At 36.7% G+C, this 21629-nt stretch overlaps 1 protein-coding gene across 2 annotated transcripts in view; it reads left to right on the forward strand.

The window, feature by feature from the left end:
* MBD5 (methyl-CpG binding domain protein 5) overlaps positions 1 to 21629 on the forward strand; it is a gene marked incomplete at both ends in the record, with an annotated part of 54096 nt that overhangs the window by 23671 nt on the left and 8796 nt on the right. Inside the window, 4 exons of one of the 2 annotated variants that reach the window (XM_079709983.1) lie at positions 439 to 1464; positions 3084 to 3292; positions 6584 to 7792; positions 18310 to 18383. In XM_079709983.1, the coding sequence (XP_079566109.1) occupies positions 439 to 1464; positions 3084 to 3292; positions 6584 to 7792; positions 18310 to 18383 (2518 nt within the window). The remainder of the gene's footprint in view (positions 1 to 438; positions 1465 to 3083; positions 3293 to 6583; positions 7793 to 18309; positions 18384 to 21629) is intronic. The other variant, XM_079709984.1, reaches the window with a different exon arrangement.

The following is a 21629-nucleotide window of genomic DNA, read 5'->3' on the forward strand; positions in this document are numbered from 1 at the left end:
TATTTGGGGGTTTTTTTTCCACTAAAAGAAAGTACTGGTATTATAAATATAGAACAAAAACTTTTTTTTTAATGTAAAAATATATTTTGAAAAATGAAGCATTGTTACTTTTATCTACCCAATTGAATGGACTACAACACAGCTTCCCCCATTTTCACCTTGTCTGGTTGTGAAAAACAAAATATTTGATAGTTAGAAACAGGTATTGCTTAAAGTACTAAGCTTCTTCAATATATTCATGTTCAAAGTAGGTCAAGAAGTATGAAGTCAAACTAGTTTCATTAACATGTCAAATCATCTCTAATTACAGTTTATTTGGTTAGAATCTACAGAGAGGACATGTAACATATTAATTGAAATGTATCTTGATGTATTTTTATAGAGTTGCCTTCCTTAACATCCATAATTAATAAGTGGGCTTTTTTCCCTTTATTTTAGGCGGTTCAGGACCATCATCCTCCATAGCCATAGCTGGCACCAACCACCCTGCCATCACAAAGACAACATCTGTCCTTCAAGACGGCGTCATAGTCACCACCGCAGCTGGAAACCCACTGCAGAGTCAGCTGCCCATTGGGAGTGATTTTCCTTTTGTTGGCCAGGAGCACGCACTTCATTTTCCATCCAACAGCACTTCAAACAGCCATCTTCCACACCCCTTGAACCCCAGCCTCCTCAGTTCTCTACCTATCTCTTTGCCAGTGAATCAACAGCATCTCCTAAACCAGAATCTATTAAATATCCTCCAGCCTTCAGCAGGAGAAGGCAAGTCTGAGATCAACCTCCACCCTTTAGGTTTTCTCAACCCGAATGTAAACGCTGCTTTAGCTTTTCTCTCCAGTGACATGGATGGGCAGGTATTGCAGCCTGTTCACTTTCAACTCTTAGCAGCCCTGCTTCAGAACCAAGCCCACGCAGCTGCCATGCTTCCCCTGCCATCTTTCAATCTGACCATCTCAGATCTTTTGCAACAGCAAAATACCCCTCTACCCTCATTAACACAGATGACAGCCCCACCAGACCATTTGCCAAGCAATCAGTCAGAGAACAGCCGAGCTGAGACCCTTTTAACCAGCCCCCTGGGGAACCCTTTACCAAGCTTTGCAGGCAGTGACACTACTTTTAACCCCCTGTTCCTCCCAGCTGTCACTGGGGCCTCAGGATTAATGGCCTTGAATCCCCAGCTGTTGGGAGGTGTCCTGAACTCGGCATCGGCCAACACCGCTAATCATCCAGAGGTTTCCATAGCAACTTCTTCCCAGGCAACCACTACCACAACCACTACATCATCAGCAGTGGCAGCACTGACTGTCTCAACACTTGGTGGGACAGCAGTGGTGTCAATGGCAGAAACATTGCTGAATATATCTAATAATGCTGGGAATACACCTGGTCCAGCTAAACTGAACAGTAACTCTGTGGTGCCACAGCTACTTAACCCTCTACTGGGGACAGGTCTGCTTGGTAAGTTAAATTTTTTCACAAATTTTTACAAAAGAAACGTTTTTCTAATTCATTTTCTCCTTTTTAAAAAAAACTCCATTTTGTCACACTATTTTTAAAAATGTTTTTGTTATGTCACAGCTTGCTTAAGGAACTAAATATAATAACACCCACACACAACCATAGTTATACAAACATGAAAATGACTTCTTCCTTTTCCCCTATTCTAGCAATACTAAATATCATTTTAATCTGCTTTCTCTTCTAATTTTGATGCCACCTAAACCTAACCTACCCATCATTCTCTTAAGCCAAGTAGTCTTATTTTTCAAATAATTAAAGCACAGGTGCACCTTAAAAATAACATTTATTTGAATTTTAGTTGGTGTGGCATCACAGGGTTAGTATGAGCAGCTGCACTGTGGATGAAAATGGATTGAGGAAGTGTTTTTCCATGTGATCCCTAAATAAACAAAACTAAATGCTTATCCAGCAAAATAAGAAACAAGGCATAATAGCATTCAAAGTTAAAGTTCGCCCAAGTTCAAGGAAACAGAAGGCCCCAATAGCTACTGCTAGGTTTTCTCAAACAGTATTATTCTTTAGAACTTTGTGGCTTAAAAACAAAATGCTTTATGTAGATTATCTTATCTCAAAAAATTTAGAAAATAATTTCAAGTATATTCAACTGTTTGATGTGAGTAATTGTAATATAAAATATAGAGATAATGTCCATAAAGTCTGGAAACATAGGCAAATATACATGATATTGTCAAGGGTATCTTCAGTATCTTAAAAAATATATGTTTCCAGATTTCATGGACACTTTTACAAAAAAGTTTAATTAGTTCTATTTGGCAGTCAAATCAATGTAGTTAAGTAACCTACAAAGCATTACAGATTTACAGATTTCAAGCTATAGGGCAATTTCTATGATGTTATCCTCAAAATAATTTCAGTGTAAATTCAAAACAAGTTAATTTTGAATTTTGAATATAAATGTAGTTATTAACTAATCCTATCTGATTATATAATATTTATTTTTAATGACTGTGACAATGAATCCTTTTGTATTATTAGCTTTCTTTACAATTTTAGTTTTAGGTAACCAAAATACAAAATACATATTTTGTATAAAAAAATACATATTAAAACAAAATACATATTTCTAGACCAAATCTGATTTTATTTGATGGTATTTATTGATGACTGTGGCTTGAGAACTAAATTTTGTAAACAGGCCTGATCAGACCCACTTGTTTTAACTATCTTGTCAAATACTTATGCTTGCTAAAGCAGTTAGGACTAATTTTAACTTTTAATTGTAGTTGCTCTAACAAAAATGGTTTCAAGGAATTCTATAACACTGAAGATCAATATATAAGGATTGGCTAGTGGATAGACCAAAGACTTAACTCGTCTCTCCATGATACAAAATCAAAACACTAATTATGAAAGATTAAATTAAATAATAAAACTACTCTTTCCTTACCACTTAGTAAGACTTTGAGGAGAAAAAGAAAAAAGAATTACCATGTAAGTCTAGTTTTTAGTTTTTGTTTTAGGAATCCTCAACAAAGATAGGCATAGGACCTCCAAAGAATCACACTGACTTATATTTTATGTTTTTCAAACTATAGGTGACATGTCCTCAATAAACAGTACTTTGCATAACCATCAACTGACTCATCTACAGTCGCTGTTAAACAACAATCAGATGTTTCCTCCAAATCAGCAACAGCAGCAGCTTCTTCAGGGGTACCAGAATCTCCAGGCTTTTCAAGGACAGTCCACAATTCCTTGCCCAGCTAACAATAACCCCATGGCTTGTCTGTTTCAGAACTTTCAGGTACTCTCCTTCCCTGGGTTACTTTAGTAGAAAACAATATTTACTACTTGTTTTACTTAATTGGGGGGGAAGAGACGAAAGAACGTAGTTATGTACCTTTTCACCTTTACTTACTATTATTTCTCAATAATGAATATTGTTAAACATTCCAGTTTTTTGTGTGAAGCATTTTATTTTGTCTGAAGCATACGACTGGTCCTTTTGGAGCTGTTTGTTAGTGAAAACTGATCATGTTACCCTGTTAAACCCTTTTGTGGTTTCCCATTGCTCCCATGATTAATATCCACATCCTTAACATGCTTACCCTGCCTCACTCTCCAGCCCCAGCTCTCACCACTCTCTCCCTGGCTTCAGCCACATGGTCTTCTTTTAGTTCTACAAACTGAATAAATTTGTGGTAGATTAAGGAGCTGGATGGAAAGAGTAACGCTAAATAAATACATGAAAAAAATATAGAAGATTTAAAAATAATCTTGGGGTAGAGAAGGCTCTTTCAGCAAGACACAAAACCAGGAAGTCAAAAAGAAAAGAGGTAACAGAATTGAATACATAAAACTTTAAAATCTGTTTGACCAAAGGTATTCTAAACAAAGTTCAAGACAGGTGGCAACCTGGCAGAAAATACTTGCATAATAATAGCAAATAATTGCCATTCATAATATTTTTAAAGCCCCTACAAATTAGGAAGAAAAAAGATAATTGATTAGAAAAATAAGCAATAGAAATGAACAGACAATTCAGAGAAAATTAAATAATAATTAGTAATAAACATGAAAAGAATAATCAGAGTTATATAAATTACAACAGTACTATGTTCATCAGATTGATGATATCCCTTGCTGACAGAGGCGTGGGAAAATGGATTCTTTCAGATATATTGTTGGTCTGATTGTATGCTGATATAGTCCTTTTGGAGGGTAATTTGATAGTTCAGCAGTTAAAAAAAAAAAATATATATATATATATATTTACATATACATATATACACGTATATACACACACCTCCTTTGACCCAGAAGTTCAACTTTTATGTACTTATTTTAGAGAAATCTTCAAATGTGAACAAAAGGGCACAGTCTAGAATGTTCATCACAACTTGATTTGTGGCGTCAAAAATTAGAAACCACTTAAGCAACCATCAGGAGGGAAATAGTAAAATATGTTATGCTATATCCGTCTATCTAGTAGTTTACAAGATTAGGTAGATTTATATAATCTGATATACAAGATCCACAAGATTACGGAGCTCCAATACTGTAGTATTATAGAACAATACTAAAATACAATACCATTTATGTGAAAGAAAGAAATAAGGCAGGAAGAAAGGAAGGAATGGAAGAAAGAAGGGAGACTAGATATACACCTACACACCTTAAGGTATTAAAAACAAGTCTGCAAGGATGCACTAGAACATTGATTACTTCTGAGAAAGAAATGGCATCAGAGTGGCATGCAAAAATACAGATTTGGATGGGGAAGTGATGAAAGCTTTTCTCTTTTTTGACAATGAGAAAATGTTCATATATGTCTTATATAATAAAAGAATTTAGAAGGAAAGAGGACGTGCTCAACCATATCACTGAGTAAATAGGTAGATAAAGCCTGAAGGGACTCCATTAGATTTAGCAGTAAGAGCATCACCAGTGACTTGGTGGAATGCAGTTTTGGTGGAGTTGTGGGAGCAGGAACCAGACTGCAATGAATGTAAGGATGAGAAAAGAAAGAGTATGGATTACTCTTTCAAAAACTTAACTATGAAGAACATACGAGAAACAAGGTAGTGCCCCAAGGCAGGCGTAGGTTGAATGCAAACTTTTAAAATATGGAAGCCATGCACATAGGTGAATGCTAAAGGAAAGAGACAAAAAAAAGTGGAAGAGATTGAACATAAAGAAGAGAAGGGGTAACAGATAAGGCAAGATCCCTGAGGAGAGGCTTGGGATCCAGAGCATGAATGGAGGACGACTCTGAGAGAGTAGAAGGGGCTCCTCTTACACTGGGAAGCAGGACAGGATCAGGGACACATATATTGCAGAGAAGTGTGTGCTGCCAGAAGGCAGGGAATAGCAGAGTATAAGAATTATGAGAATTCTTAACCTGTGAACTTCATTATCTCTAAGTAAGGTCATTTACTAAGAATACTGTGGGATATGGTATAGCAGCTGGCTTGAGGAAGTAGATAAATATCTGAATAGTTGTGAGAGGGAGTGATACCTAACCAGAGAATCATAGGATTGATGGGAACGTAAGCCCCCAGCTGTGGTTGGAAGCCATAAGTTCCTGTGGATAGATACTCAGCATCCTCACTGTACATATAGATATATAAGGTAGGGAGTTAAATTGATCCAAGATTGGGATTTTATCTGATAGGTGTAGACAGGGGGAGAATGGCATGAGAGTAGTTATGTGCTGATAGATCCCAGGTTCTGGTTTAGTAGGAAAGGATATAAAGACAGGAAGAGAGTGATCACTGTGGGGGAAAAATCCTAAGTATCAAGGGTCTATAGCAGCAATTCTTAGCTGAGGTTGGTGAAATTAGAATAACCTGTGGACTTTTTCAAATTGTACTCATCATTCCTGTCCTGAGTATTGATATTCTTCCCTGGTGGGCATTCCCTCCCTTCACCTCTTCCCAATTAAGCATCACCTCTGTAGCGAGCCATTGTCACTGTTGGCAGCATGGGGGTGTCCCTCAGGCAGTGGCCTGGTAAGGTTCAAGAGTAGGCATTACTACCCTATTTAAAGACTTCAAAAATTTAGTGTCATATCAGAAATAGTTTATTGTTAAGAAAAAGGTATATGTATTTTGTTTTGTTTTATCTTATATTGTATTTCACTTACATCAGTAGAAATATCAGTGAGTTAGAAATCATTTTTAAATCTGCTTTCCTTTTTAATTTGAGCAGTGCTGGTGACAGACTTGTTTCTCTCTTTGAATTCCAAGTTGCAAAACCTGTAATGACACTAAAAACATGGAGTCATCACCTGGAAACATTTTGTATCCAACCACCTCAACTTTAATTTTCCTAGAGAGTGTTTAGTAATGATGATTTTTTAAAAAAATCTGTTACATGTTTTAATCAAAGAAACAGTACCCAAATATAATCAAGACATAAGCCTTTCTATACAGAGTGACTTTTAATTTCATTTTTGAGTCTTGTTCTTTCTTTATATTGCCTTCCTTGTTATATTTGTTTGTCTTCTGGTAAATCTTAAAATTATGGTCTTTCTCTTTAAGGACTTGAATATTTTTTTCTCTCTCTCTCACTGCTTCCTGTCTATTTCTTTAAGGTGAGAATGCAGGAAGATGCAGCTCTCCTAAACAAAAGAATAAGCACTCAGCCGGGGCTCACAGCACTTCCCGAAAATCCAAACACTACACTTCCACCTTTCCAAGATACATCTTGTGAGTTGCAATCGCGGATTGACCCATCTCTTGGTCAACAGGTGAAGGATGGCCTCATTGTGGGTGGCCAAGGTGATGCTTCCATAGATGCTATTTACAAAGCAGTTGTTGATGCAGCCAGCAAAGGAATGCAGGTTGTCATCACCACTGCAGTCAACAGTACAACTCAGATCAGCCCCATTCCAGCTCTGAGTGCCATGAGTGCCTTCACTGCTTCAATTGGTGACCCATTAAGTCTCCCCAGTGCTGTCAGTGCGGTCATTCATGGACAAAACATGGGCAGTGTTGATCATGATGGTAGGCTGAGAAGTATAAGAGGGTCTCGGCTGCCCAGCAATCTGGACCATGGGAAAAACTCAAACGAAGGAGATGGGTTTGAATATTTCAAGTCGGCAAGTTGCCACACATCTAAAAAACAGTGGGATGGGGAGCAAAGCCCTGGAGGGGAGCGAAACAGGTGGAAGTGTGAGGAATTTTTAGATCATCCAGGCCATATCCACGATAGTCCTTGTCACGAAAGACTCAACAATGTCTCTACACTGCCATTTCTGCCTGGGGAACAGCACCCAATACTGTTACCATCAAGAAACTGTCAAGGGGATAAAATTCTGGAGGAAAATTTCAGGTATAATAACTACAAAAGAACTATGATGAGTTTTAAGGAGAGACTAGAGAACACTGTGGAAAGATGTACACACATCAATGGGAACAGACCTCGACAGAGTCGGGGCTTTGGAGAGCTGCTGAGCACCACAAAGCAAGACCTGGTCCTAGAGGAGCAATCTCCGAGCTCCTCAAATAGTTTGGAAAGTTCTCTGGTCAAAGACTACATCCATTACAATGGAGACTTTAATGCCAAAAGCATTAACGGGTGTGTACCTAGCCCTTCAGACGCTAAAAGCATTAGTAGTGAAGATGACCTAAGGAATCCAGACTCCCCCTCTTCAAATGAATTGATACATTATAGGCCAAGGACGTTCAACGTTGGCGACTTGGTCTGGGGCCAAATCAAAGGACTGACTTCCTGGCCTGGAAAATTAGTAAGAGAAGACGACGTTCACAGTTCTTGTCAACAAAGCCCCGAGGAAGGGAAGGTATACCAATCTTTATCCATTGTCAAATACTAACCTTTGTTCAGATATCAATTATTATTTTTTGTTATCATCACTTTGGATTCTTCATGACTCATTGAGGTCTCACAAACTTCTGGAGCATAAGATGAAGAGGGCATGGTTGTAGTCACCAAAATGTCGTATCATCAAGGGGTGAGTTGTGAAGCATTCGTAGATCCCACTAGGGCTCAGGGTGGCTCTAACCCAGGAACCAGATTTCCAGAATTCTGTTAACTTTGCCTTCCTTCCTTGCATGTACCTAATTCTTCATTCATACACAGAGAATGAAGGCAAATGGCAATGATGGGAGAAAAAAAATATGGTGGTTGCTGGAAACCAGCAGTGTGGCAGAGGTAGGGGTCCTCCCAGGAAACCAGCAGTGTGGCAGAGGTAGGGGTCCTCCCAGGCAGCAGGAAGTGCCAGGGGACTGCATCTCTCCCGTATGCTGATATGTGACACATAGAGCTGGCAAGAGGGTAAAATTGGGGTGGAGTTGCAGCCATTTCTGGAAGCAGCAGGTAACATCTGAGTTCAGAATGGAGTCTCCTTTCAGGAAACGTTCTGGGTCTTTATAACATATGGAAATGTTTAACCCCATAGTCTGGTTCTACTTAACACAATCTGATCACGTAAATTAAATGAAAACTTCTCCATGAAACTACCATTCAATTTAGAGGAAATTAGTAGGAGTCTTCTGAGCTTCTTTTTCCCCCTCACAATTGGTAGAATTGACTCACTAAGCAAGAAATATGCAGAATGTTTAAAGTAGATAGAAAAATTTATATCCGAGCAGGAGGAGATAATAATGTACATTCCCCACATATGATGAAGAAACATGTAATTTTTCATCTCCTTAGGAAATAAAAATTCCTCTTACAGGTATATATTATTCTCTTAAAGAGTATATTGTATAAAGCTCTTTCAACTCTGCTCAAACCTCCACTGGCATTTAGGTTTCATGGCAAAGGAAACCAAAAGCATTCTTGCCAGCACAATAAAAAGATTGTCTTTCTCCAAATGACCAGGAGGTCCTTTAACCCGTCGCTTATAATGCCTAATATATACTTGTCAAGATACACTCTGGACATAATGTTTCTACCTTTGATAAGAAAATGAATTCCATACTTCTATTCACAAAACATTTTATTCTCTAATCTCTCTGAGACCAGACAATCATTCTTTAGGTTGATAAACCTAAATATTTTTGACAGTTTATTCAAAATATAATTAGAAACAGCAAAACTGGGCTTTTATGATATAAACGGAACTGCTACACATACAAGATGTAGACATTAAACTGTTTTATAATCTCTGTGCAAATGAAACCAAGTCTTTTTTGTGTGCCATTTTACCAAAAAAAGCTTAACTAAGGAAAAGATTATGGCCTCCCTTTCCTGGAAACATTCTTCCTGTCCTAAATGCCTTGTCTAAATATCTTTTTATGTCCTCAGGAGAATAAAGGCATGTACTTTCAACACATTTCACATTAAACAGTGGTCCTAATCTTCTACTTAGTCTGTGTTAGCAAATTCCTGAGATTTGAGTTCCTCACTGATGTTTAAGGAGATGCACTTTAAAAAAAAAAATCATTATCTAAGAGTCCAAGAAACATTTATTTTACTTTATTTAAATAATCAACTGATTTTCAGTCACTATAAAAGTGTTTCAAAAATCCAGATTCTTCTTCTTTATTATAGACAATAGGTGGATTCCTAATAGAGAGCATAAAATTGTTTCTGTAAATTCAAATATCCCCCTTCCCATTGGCTGACATTGTAATTTTGCATTCTCAAAACTTTGATATCATGATACACTAAAAATACTTCCGGTAAATCAGAAAAAGTAATTGAAAGCAAACATTTAGAGGTGAAAAACTGAAAATTTATAATAAAATATTAATGATAACACATGAAATATTTATCTGTCATTAAAAAGCAAGGTATAAGAGCCTTAAAAGCTCTAGGGCACTTAACATTTTAAAAAACCTCTGGTCTTTTCAGGACCTACCTCACTTTTGCACATAAAAAAACAAAGTGCCATTTCACAAACCCTTTTTTCCCCCTATAGTTCACCAAACAAAGGAAGGACTTCCTCATACCTTATTTAATGATGCCCAGCTAGCCATACCCTGTTCTCAGTTGATAATACCAAGAAAGGTGAAATTTCAAACACAGATCTCTCTGACTTCAAGCCACATGTCCTCTGCCTGATGTCTTGGTGATCCTGGTCCACCTAGAAAAGATTAAACTATGGTTAATATCTGTGTAAGACAAAGCATGATCTATTTGAAAAGATCTCCTGTAAAACATGTTTTACAGTAAAATTGGTTTAAAATTGTGAACCAATTATGATGTAAATTTCATTTACATAGAACTCCTTAGTCCTCACAATTTTGGATAAAGTCTTTCGCGTTTATAACTAGACTTCTGCTTTTAGAAAGGTAAGCAGTGTATTAGGTTTCCTTCCATATACTGCCTGACATTTTAATGAAGTCAAGAGAGGAAGACAGAGACTGACTTCATAAACCATTTGTTTATTATAGTAAAATCTTATTAATTCCGTCTTGCTGATGTGGAATGTGGGACTATTTCCCCCAGTATGTGTCTCTGTAGTATCTCAGAAGAAAAGGTTCGCTAAACAGTTTTCTTACACATGATTATTTAAAACCTTCTTAGCCTCTCAGATTTTCATACTAGTATTTCTGTGTCCACCCAAGTATGTAACTTAATCCAAGATCCTGTCAGACCCCACAGATAAAATCTGTGTTAACTCAAGTTTTAGAATAGATTTATTATCTTACCTCCTCCCATCCCTCACATCTCACAAACTTATCATTTGTTTTCTGTTACAATCTTTGTTCTCAGCAAGTCACTTCAAATCTTTTTTGGAAGCAGGCAACGTAGAAAAAATAATAATAATTAATGAACACGATTGCAGGTTACTAGTTCAGAGCAAGCCAGGCACCTCTCATGTTTTCAAGTTGCATGAGTGGTCTCTGGACTGAGAGGTCAGGGCTGTGATTGGAGCAGGCGCTGAGATCTCCAAGTTGTCCATAACCTGATACTTTAGCCAACTGTTTGTCATGATAGTAAATGACTTGGTCAGCTTATGATTTTAGAAAGACATTTTTAATCTTCCGTGGGGTGTTAAATGTAGCAGAATTACTAATAATGCATTAGAAATGTCCTGCAATTTCTGAGATTCCTTTCTAAGAGGTATGATTTCCAAATATCAAATACTGTGTGAACGCAATCCTCGGAGAACTAGAGAGAAAGCCAGGTGTGGCAAAAAGAGGCCTGGGCTTCGGGCATTCTTGTGTGAGCTTAAACACACCTCTGCCAGTTACCTAAATGGTCCTGAATAGGTATATTAATCTCCAGAGCTGAAATCTCACTGCTCAAGTGGGAATATTAATTCCTACTCAGAATGATGTTTAAGAATTAAATGCATTACCATAAATAGATGGTACACAAAAGAGGCTCAGTAAAAGTTAGCCTCCTCCTCTCTGTGGTCTATATTAAACAACCTTATGTATATGTGCTGTCGAAGCAAGCACTGTATTAAACAACCTTAGGAATTTGGATTCCACCATTATAGAATTGTGGTCATTTGACCTTCATTATTGTTTACCTATGCATTATCTGTGTAAAAAGGGCTTACTAACCAGGTTGGGGGTGAAAGGATAATAATAACATATTTAATGAATGAAATAGTTTATAACTATTTTTTATGAACCTCAGGACGTTGCATACAAATTGGCATATCTGATTATAAATTACTATTAGCTGTTCATTTTAAGCAGGAGTTCTGCTTGGAAGCATTTTAAAGCACTTAGTTTGTTGAGTGAACTTGAAAGTCCCCCTGTCCTCAATGTTTCTAAACACTATAAACTCAGACTTTCTGCCTCTACCTTCCTACCCCCCAAAACACTCAACAATATTACTTAGTAGAGATTTTTAACAGTCTGTGAAAAGTTGCACTGAATCACCCCTATATAATACTGTCCCAATATTGAAGCTATGTGACAGCACCGAAGGATGTTATGTGCCTTATATAATACCATTCAGGAAGTGGTATCTCCTTACTAATTCATTTTTTCCTTTGACTATCAGTTTGTAACGAAGTACATTCTAGAAGATATTTATACTTTTTCTAAAGAAGTGGTACAAGCTTCTATCTGAGCCATGAACCCTTTATAGTTTCAGATTTAGTGGCCAAGAATAAGACCTCAGTGCTTAGTCATGGCTGGAGAAATGTACTGCCAGATCTTGGCACAGTATTAAGGAATTCTTGGAAAGGAAAATGGCTTCCACTGGCGTTATACCTATACACTATGATGTACAAACATTTTACGCCTGTGCAACTATGGGGGGTGATGGTTATCTTTATGTATTTATTTCAATAACTATTTTAAAACAGGAAAAAATGCTCTTTTTTTCTAAGATATATTTTGTAATTATCATCCGCCATCTTTGATCTTACATTAACTAGCCTAAAAGGATTGACTATCAAGTAATAATCAAAAAATAAAATTCCTATTTTTTTCTGAGTAGATTATTTTTACTCTTTTTGCACACTGTCCCATTGGTCTTCATATTTAATTGTTACATTCGATGTGTGTTCTGACTCAAGCCAAATTTAGGAAAGAATTTATTTCTATATTGGCACCAAAATGCTTCCTTTCAGTGAAATGTTTGTTGTTGTTGGACAGGTAGAGACATCTCCTGATTACCCAGAAGAGTTCTACATGTTGGTTCAACATCACCTGGTTAAATGAAGACATTTTTAAAAGCAATGGGCAGGGTGCTCATTCTCTAGACTCACAATTTGACTTTTTTCCACATGGTTATATTTGACAGGTAGAGATTAAAGTAGCTCTCTGAATGGTTGTTCAAAACAGAAAGAACTCATCATTATTAAAACTCATGCCAAATTTTTTTTGAGACAATCACCTTCTGTATGTCAGTTCAGTATCACATGCACTCACGTTTTGATGGTATGGAGCAAAACCAGAGATAGCTTACAGTGGCATTCTGGGGATGTGTAACTTAAGAAATTGAGCCTGGGAACTAAATTTGGGAGGTATGCCCTCCTGTGAGGTTTAAACACTGTTACTTTGAAGAACATTCTTTCTGGGCTTGATTATCAGTGTTAACTATTTATATTCTTTGGTACTATCATTCTCTGTTGAAAGTGTTCTTTGTGTATTCCCTTTGCCTTATATATTTTCTTAACCACTTCTGGAAATGAATTATTTTCTCTATACCCAATCAATATCCACAATATTTGGGCTGCATTTTGGCTGGTGGGGTGGCTGGGGCAATCAATGCTCTGTAGCAACAGAATCTTTTTGAAAAAGGAGCAAAATAGTTTTTGAAAAGGAATAAGCAAGATAAAATCCAGGCATACAAAGTCAGTGCCTGATCAAAATTTGAAAGGTAATAAAAATGAAAAACTAGGCAACACCAAAAATATGAATATTAGGGAAAAGACTAAACTGAGTACAAAGCTTAGGTAAACTTTAGTAAATTGTGGAATACCATGAACTTTTTTTTTTTCTGAGAAAGATTAAAGAGGAAAAGGAGGACTGTCTCCATTCATAGATAACTGAGACCAAGCACAGAGTTCTTGAGCTTGTTAATACAGGTGTCATATGGTTAGTAGCAAATGAAATCTCAGGTATGAGGCAAATACATGCTTCTGTTATATGGACTTTTAAACAGTGTATCCTTAGAAGTACAAGTTTATTCAAAACATTTAATTCTATATGTCATATGGATCTATATGAAATGTATTGTCATACTTAGAATAGATTTACTCTGGTCCTATAGTATAGTTCTCTAGTACTTAAAAACGCTGCTATCTGAACTGAAGAGGAAAGGAAGCCAAGAAAAAGCCTCAGATAGTGCCACTGACTAAAACTGTAATAATGTGGATTTGCTTAATCCCTTTGAAAAAAATTGTGGTTCACTTTATGGATTTTTCCTTAAGTACTATTGTTGGAAAATTAGATTCATCCTTTCTGTCACAGGTGAGTCAACTTTTTACCCCCAAATTATTTGTTTACCATTAATTCCCATACTTGCAAAACTGTTGAAATATTGCACTTAAGTTAGCAAGACATTTTTAGCTTGAAGATTAAAATAGTTACTATGAAAATAGTTATTATTTAATAAATATTTGAAAACAACAAACCTAATAAATGCCTCCTATTTGCTTATTGCTTCAGAACTGCATTTCCCAGACTTCAGCTCAAGTCACGTTACCTGTACTATTAGTTAAAATTTTTCTTTAAATTCATTTACTCATTTATTTATTCATTCAACAAATATTTTTGGCACGTATTATGTAGGCACTATTCAAGCCACTTTAAAAATAACTTCTAGTCTTATTCTAAGACATATGTGAAATCATAGGTATAATGTTTTCATATTTTTCTAATATAAATTTATATGGATATATAACTATTAAAAATGATTAAAGGTCTGTCCATCTTCCACCTAAAACAATTTCACATGCCACCGGTGGCACTTTGGGAAAGACTGTTTTGGTGTTTATAAAGCACCTTCCTATTTTTAATCTTTTTAGACCCTCTCCATAAAGATGCACACAATTATGCATAATAATTAATGCAAAATAATTATAATGCAAAATAATGCTCAGGGAAGTGGCATTCCTAAGGGCACAAGTCACAAGCAGTTAAACCAGGCCCCAACCCTGGTCTCCTAACTCTAAGCTTAGTACTCTTTGCATGATACCATTCCCCCAACAACAGGAGCTGATGACACTGTAGAAATGGGATGGGAAGTGAAGAATGAAAAAGGGTGATTGAGGTCAGCTGTTTTATCTCTGTTAATGAAATCTGTGACATGGCTCTGCTCTATCCTTTGACCTTTGTGTGACAGCTTTGCCTCAGCACTAAGTACCAGCAAAGTAATCACCAAGAGATTTAATCCTGTTATCAGAGATTAAAACCTGCGGGGGATTTTGACATCTTCTCTAGTTAACTGGCTCTATTCAAAAGTGATCTAGGATCTTTGGTCCACGTTCTTCTAATACATACTATACCTCGCTTTCAGAGGGTCACTTTGGCTCTCTGAAACGTTTGTGTCTCCTTTTGTCATAGACTTACTTCTGAGATACATTACATGCTACTGTGCTGACCCCAGATCAAACTTAATTAAATTACCAAATGTTTAATACGTGCCTTTTGAACAGAATAAGCAACCAGAGCTTCAGACTTGTTCAGAAAACTCAAACTTCCACCATATAATAATGTCTGGCTCTATGGGTATGTTTCTAACCCTATGGAACAGACTACAGGACTATTTATGTCAAAGAATTATTATATCTAAAGAATCTGAATGAATGAAAGAAGGGATTTAGGATTCAACATATGTGTATATTGATACATGAGGTAATATATGTACTATAAATACATATAAGTTCTGGATATCTTTTTTCTAATTCTAGAATGACATATGTGCAGAGTTATACCATGGTAGCCATTACTGTTAGCATCATCACTGTTAGAATGAGAATATGTTGGCAGATTATTGGTAAAGATACATGATAAAGTTCTCCCCCAATTTCTCACCAAGATAGGAATCAACTTTTGGAGCTTCTGCCTTTTGCATATACAAGAATATAAGATTATGAAATTACAGATTAAAATAGTGTCTTAAATTACTTGCTCCTTCAGTGTAAGTTTTATTTTAAAATATGTATGTGTTTAATCTTTTTAATGTTATATTTATGTATTTGATTCCCAGTACTTTCTTCATTTACAAGTTAGCTAAGTAATTTATGAGGGAGTATTCATTAAATCATTAAATATGATTTCTATTTGACCAGAGATGGAATTTATTTTGTTGTTCCCTGATACCTTTGGTGGGGGGGAGTTATCTTTAAAGACTTTCTTGAATATTGTGTAAGTAGATGAATATTTCCTCAAAAAAAACACACCCACTTCTTGTATTATATTTCATAATACAGAAGAGCACTAAAATTGTGAAACCAAATAAACTAAACATTTACTTGTGGATATGTATGATCTTGTCATCTCAGAAATACAGAGTGATGTGTGTCTTATATTTAGTTTCAGAAAGCACCATCATTGCTTTCTCTTTCAAGGTCACTGAATCCTTTATAAATAATGTAATTTATTATGAGCTACCATAGAACCTTAGAGGCATATTTAAATGAAGAAATCATGGTAGAGAATTAGTTCAAAAAAATGACCAGAAGATTATCCAAGCATAAAAAAATTTTTGAAGATAAGTTTGAGCAAGTATCATCTAAGTATCTATAAAACTATAATTGGATTTAAAATAATTTGACCTAATTTTTTGAGTATATGTGTATATACATATATACCTACATGTGTATATATATTTATATATATACCTATATATATTATGTATATTTCAATGTATATTAGAGTTGGTGTGGTGGAGAGAGGTTGCTTTGGAGTCAGATCTGAGTTTCAGTGCTGGCCATGTTGCTTAAACTCACTTAGTCCCATCTGTAATATGACAAAACAATACTAGTGTGCAGTATGACCACATTAAATAATAAAACAGTACCTTCTACATAATAAATGCACAAGAAATACTTTTAGTGCCCCTTATTTCTTAATTAAAAACAAAAATAGATGATTTGTTTTAAAGTAGTTCAACCTAACTTAGTTTTTAAAATTAAGACCAATTGGGTAAGTTTTCACTGTGATGTGTTGCTTTGTTTCACTGTGAATCTGCTTTCTGTTGCCTGCATCAATCCCTGCTGAGACCTCTCACTACACCAGTTTGTGTCTAATAGAAGTTTATGTTATAGAAGAGCTTTCTGCTTGCTGCCAAGAAAATAATTTAAATATAAGCAGAATTAGCTATAAATTACATAAATGTAATGTGTGAAATATCTTTCATACTTTCTTTGTGTGAGTGAATGCAAGATAGAACCTCGTTTCTAATGTGAAATGTGAAAAGGTATCCAGGCACCTTTTTTTAAAAAACAACACATGGATATATTCATCTTACTTAAGCTTTTCCAGTCATCCCAATAAGACATTTCATCACTCCTGTAGAATTGTTAGTGGAACAAAGTTCTCTCTTGTTCTGGCACAATAGATTAGGTATCCCCAATGAACGTGTGTATATAAGACATTTGGATCCTTTGGGACAAAATACAGAAGTCATGAAAAGGAAAATGTTTCCATTATTTGACTGTTTTTCTCATTGAATAATTAGAAATGCTTGTTTTCAGACTTGATAATGGAGACCCTTTGTTAATCATTACTGTGTACTAGATTTGAAGGGGTCAAAGAAAAATTACTTATGAATGGTGTTCATGAGTCAGGAAGATTTAAAGACAAAAGTTAATCATTTCCTTGCTTATTAGTGTAAATTTTCTTACCCACTAGGCGTTTTGGCAACCTCTGAATTTTTATACAAAAGTAGTGTAGGGGTGAGGGAGAAACTGGGTAAAGGGATGGTGGGGGACTTACTTTGAAGCTATATTTACACAGCAAGCAGTACTGTTTCTACTTAGATTGTGTTTAAGATCAAGAAAAGTAGCAGTGTTTTTCTAAATGTGTTTTTATTCACATACAACATTTCCTATTTATTAATTGCTTTTCTTAGGAGAAGTGGCTTCAAGAACCATGATAGAGTTTATAAGGGGCAGGTGGCAAAGGCTGCACCTCCCCTTCCCCACTAATCCCCCAGCCACCATTTAGTGGCACGCTGCGATGAGATAGCAGACGTCACATAACCTAGGCTGGCGGGGGAAAGCAGGACAGGGGAGAGGACACGCCCATCAGGTGTAGCAACACCCTCTTCCCACATCATTAAGGAGTACGTGCAGCTTAGTGCCCCACTCGTTCTCTGGCCTCTGCAGAGCCTAACGCATACTGAGTAACACTAGCTGCTCTCTGCTTAGCTAAGTGTTCAGCGTGACTTGTTGCATTTTAATTCTCACAGCGATTCTAGCAGGAAGGTAGGTATTATTGTCCTCATTTTAAAGAGGAGGAAACTGAGGCTCAGGAAATTTAAGTGTTTTATTCATGCTAGAAAGTGAGGAGGTTGGATTCAGACTTCCATCTGCTGGCTCCAAAGTCCACCCCCTTCACTAACCACCGCTCTTGTTCATCCCTAATGGAATACAGCTTTGCTGAGCATCAGGCAGTGCAGAAAGCAAACCAGGATCTCTTGTTTATATGATTTTGTGAAATGAAGGTTATTTAAATTCCAAGTTCTGCCCTTAAAACATTATTTTGAAAATGTTGACACTTTTGAAATCCAGTCTTTCATTTCCCCTGATGTTGCAGCCTGGGAGCCGCAGAATCAACCTCTGCTGGAGTGAGGACAGAGCATTTGACAGGGCAGTGAGAGTTAAGCCTCCCTTCCCCCAGTGCAGCACCTGCTTGTACAGCAGGAAAATAAACACACTGTTAACAATTGCAGGTCTGGGTAATGTGGTTTGGTCTTCATGCCTTCACTCAGGTGGAGCCCGAGAAGTTGAAGACACTAACAGAAGGTTTAGAAGCTTACAGCCGAGCCCGGAAAAGGAACAGAAAGTAAGCACTATTTTCTTTCTGTTTTGTTTTTCAAGGATATAATTTACTGGTTTTCCTTCAAAGGGACAATGAAATCTCACTGATTTTGTCCATCTTGGTTCTTGCCTAAGTACTGCTTAATAGTTATCATCCAAGAGGACCATTATAGATAAATTAGCTACACAGAAAATATTTTCTTAACAATTTATACTGTGTGTGGGGTTTCCCACTTCATCAGCTCTTTCCTTACTCCTTCCGCCTCCATCCCTCTCATTTAATGGGAAAGAAAATATGATTAATATTCTCAACATGTAGCAATTGGTCTCTGAAAGTGTAGCAAAAGTATATCCCTTTGTAATTCAAATACTTTGGGAGGGGGAATACCCCCCCACCCCTAGTTGTATACATGTGAATAACTTTGGCAGATTAACTGTTAGTCAAAATGATGGTAAATAATTATTTTTTCTTGGGACAGGGGCAATAGGCTTTCTTTGGAATTATAATAATAAGTTTGGGACATTACTATTATTCAATTTTTTCTAGATCTTTGTAGTCTGAGTAAATGTAGTATGGACAAGTAGATAATGTTTGAAATACAATTTGTAATGCAATGTAGTTTTATATATCATAACTATTATTTCATTTTAAGGTAGAGAACTATAAATGTGCTTCTGTATATGTACATGGAAAGTTATTTTAAATATATATATAATCAATACACCTGTTCAGTTACTATAATTTTCATATTATCCAACATCTAAGAATTATGAAAACATAATGATTAGTAGTGTATCTTGTATAAAAGACTTATATAATGATAATAATATCTATTAAAGGGCACTCATTCTCTTAGTGGTATCTTCAGTAATTCTTGCCAGAGCTAAAATTTTAGAACTCACCAAATCTTGGGGAGACTCTCTCCACCTCACTAGAATGTCTCAAAAAGATGCCAGCTGCAAGGAGTAAACTCCTGTGCTCCTATGTTCAGGACTCCTTTGGAAGGTAGCAAGTTGGCACTGGTTGTGGTGAGGGCCAAGTGAATTGCCAGATTCACTATAGATAAGGCAAACAGTGAGGCAAGTCCCCTCCCCTCTATTCTGACTGCAGTGACCCAATGCAGAGCTTAGTAGTAGAATAAAGCCTATAAAATTCATACAAGGTCTGGATGAAAGGAGGGAAATTGCAAACTACCTACGTCACAAATTTTCAGTGGGCCATTTGCTTTAGAATATTCAATAGTACTTGTTTTTTTATTTTTTATAAATTTATTTATTTATTTATTTATTTTTGGCTGTGTTGGGTCTTTGTTGCTGTGCACGGGCTTTCTCTAGTTGCGGTGAGCGGGGGCTACTCTTCGTTGCGGTGCGCAGGCTTCTCATTGTCGTGGCTTCTCTTGTTGAAGAGCATGGGCTCTAGTCGCACAGGCTTCAATAGTTGTGGCATGTGGGCTCTGTAGTTGTGGCTTGCGGGCTCTAGAGCTCAGGCTCAGTAGTTATGGCGCACGGGCTTAGTTGTTCCGCGGCATGTGGGATCTTCCCGGGCCAGGGCTCGAACCCGTGTCCCTTGCATTGGCAGGCAGATTCTTAACCACTGCACCACCAAGGAAGCCCGATAGTACTTGTTTATTGGATGTAAAATATCCCTGAAATCTTTTCTTCAGTGAGGTATGCCAGTTAGCTGGATTATGTGCAATATATCCAAAACTGTTGATAACACAGAAATAAAATAACTCCTCCAAATATTTAGATATACTGCCTTGAAATGAGCTGTATTTTCCCAATAAATTTGCTATGAAGCAATTTCTGAAAGGTAATGAGTAACAAACAGCAGTTTAAGCATTTTTCCTCAAAGCCAGTTTACTATTTCTGGTGAACTTATACGAGTCCTAAGTGGCATTATCTAAAGGAACTCTCATGAAACCATAAACTTAAGAATATGGACTGGAGAGGTAAAAGACAAAAATATGAAGCAAAACAGCTTTGTTTATCAGACTGTTGTCTAAGTAGACTGACTTGCCTTATAAATGCCTAGTAGAATACTCTACATTTTGCATATATGATTTAAAATCCATTTTTCTATTCTCCCAATTAGAAGATGGGCCAGAATTACTGAACCCATTTATAGATGAGGACACTCAGACCAAAATAGCTTAAATAATTAGTTGAAGGTTACATAATGATAAATGATATATTGAACCCAATCACTTATTTATTTATTTAATCATTTATCTATTCTCCAATTTAAGGAGATTAATTTAGCAAAAAATCTGTGCCAACCAGGCACAATGCTATAGTCCCTGGACATCACTGTTTAGTGAAGGAGGCAGATGTAGAAACAAATAATTAAGATGCTAAAGTTGCAATGACAGGAATATGTATAGTATATTTTGGGATCACAGAGAAGTGGCATTAAACTCAGGTAATGGAAGACATCCTAGAGGAGCTAATAGCTGAGCCAAGCCTTACACACTGCATAGGTATTAGCCAGACAAAGGAAATGAGGATGATGGGGTGGGGGTGGGCGATAGCATTTAGATAAGATCAGCAGTTGGATTTAGGGGACAGGAAACTGTAAAAGATGCAGTCAAAGATATAATCAGGAGCCAGACCATAAAGGGCCTAGTAAGGCCTCATGGGTCTTTATGTTATTGGAAGTGCTTGAAGGAGACAGGTGGTTGGATTTTCACTTTAGATATAGCTATATGGAGGATAAATTTTAGGAGAACAGTATTGGAGACAAGGGCATCCATTTAGGAGGCCTTGTCAGAGGACAGGGGAGGATGAGGACTCAAACCAGGAGGGGAGCCATGAGAATGGAGAAGGAATATGATCAAGATATATTTAGGAGGTAAAACTGACAGAACATCATGATGATTTGGTTGGAATGTGAAGGAGAGCAAGCAATCAAGGACAACTCTCAGGGTTTTAGCTTGGATGACTTCATGGGTAGTGGAAGCTGAAGTGGGGAACACAGGAGAAAACTGTTGAGTGCAGTGTGAGGTACCTGTGATCCCACAGGTACAAGTCTGAAACTGGGAAGAAGTGGTATTTGATTATGTAAAATTGACTGCAGTCACATATTACCAATTTGAATAGTGGGCTAAGGATTGAACGCTGGGGCACTTGAACATTTACTAGAGATAATGAAGGAGATGGGAATAGTGATCAGAAAGGAGGAGGAGAACCAGGGGGTAGGGGAGTTGGTTTTTGACCTGAGTTGAAATCCTGTTTCCATCACTACATAGCTATGTGTACCCTTGGGTATATT

The sequence above is a fragment of the Hyperoodon ampullatus genome (genome assembly GCF_949752795.1).
Source record: "Hyperoodon ampullatus genome assembly, chromosome: 8".
NCBI lineage: Eukaryota > Metazoa > Chordata > Mammalia > Artiodactyla > Ziphiidae > Hyperoodon > Hyperoodon ampullatus.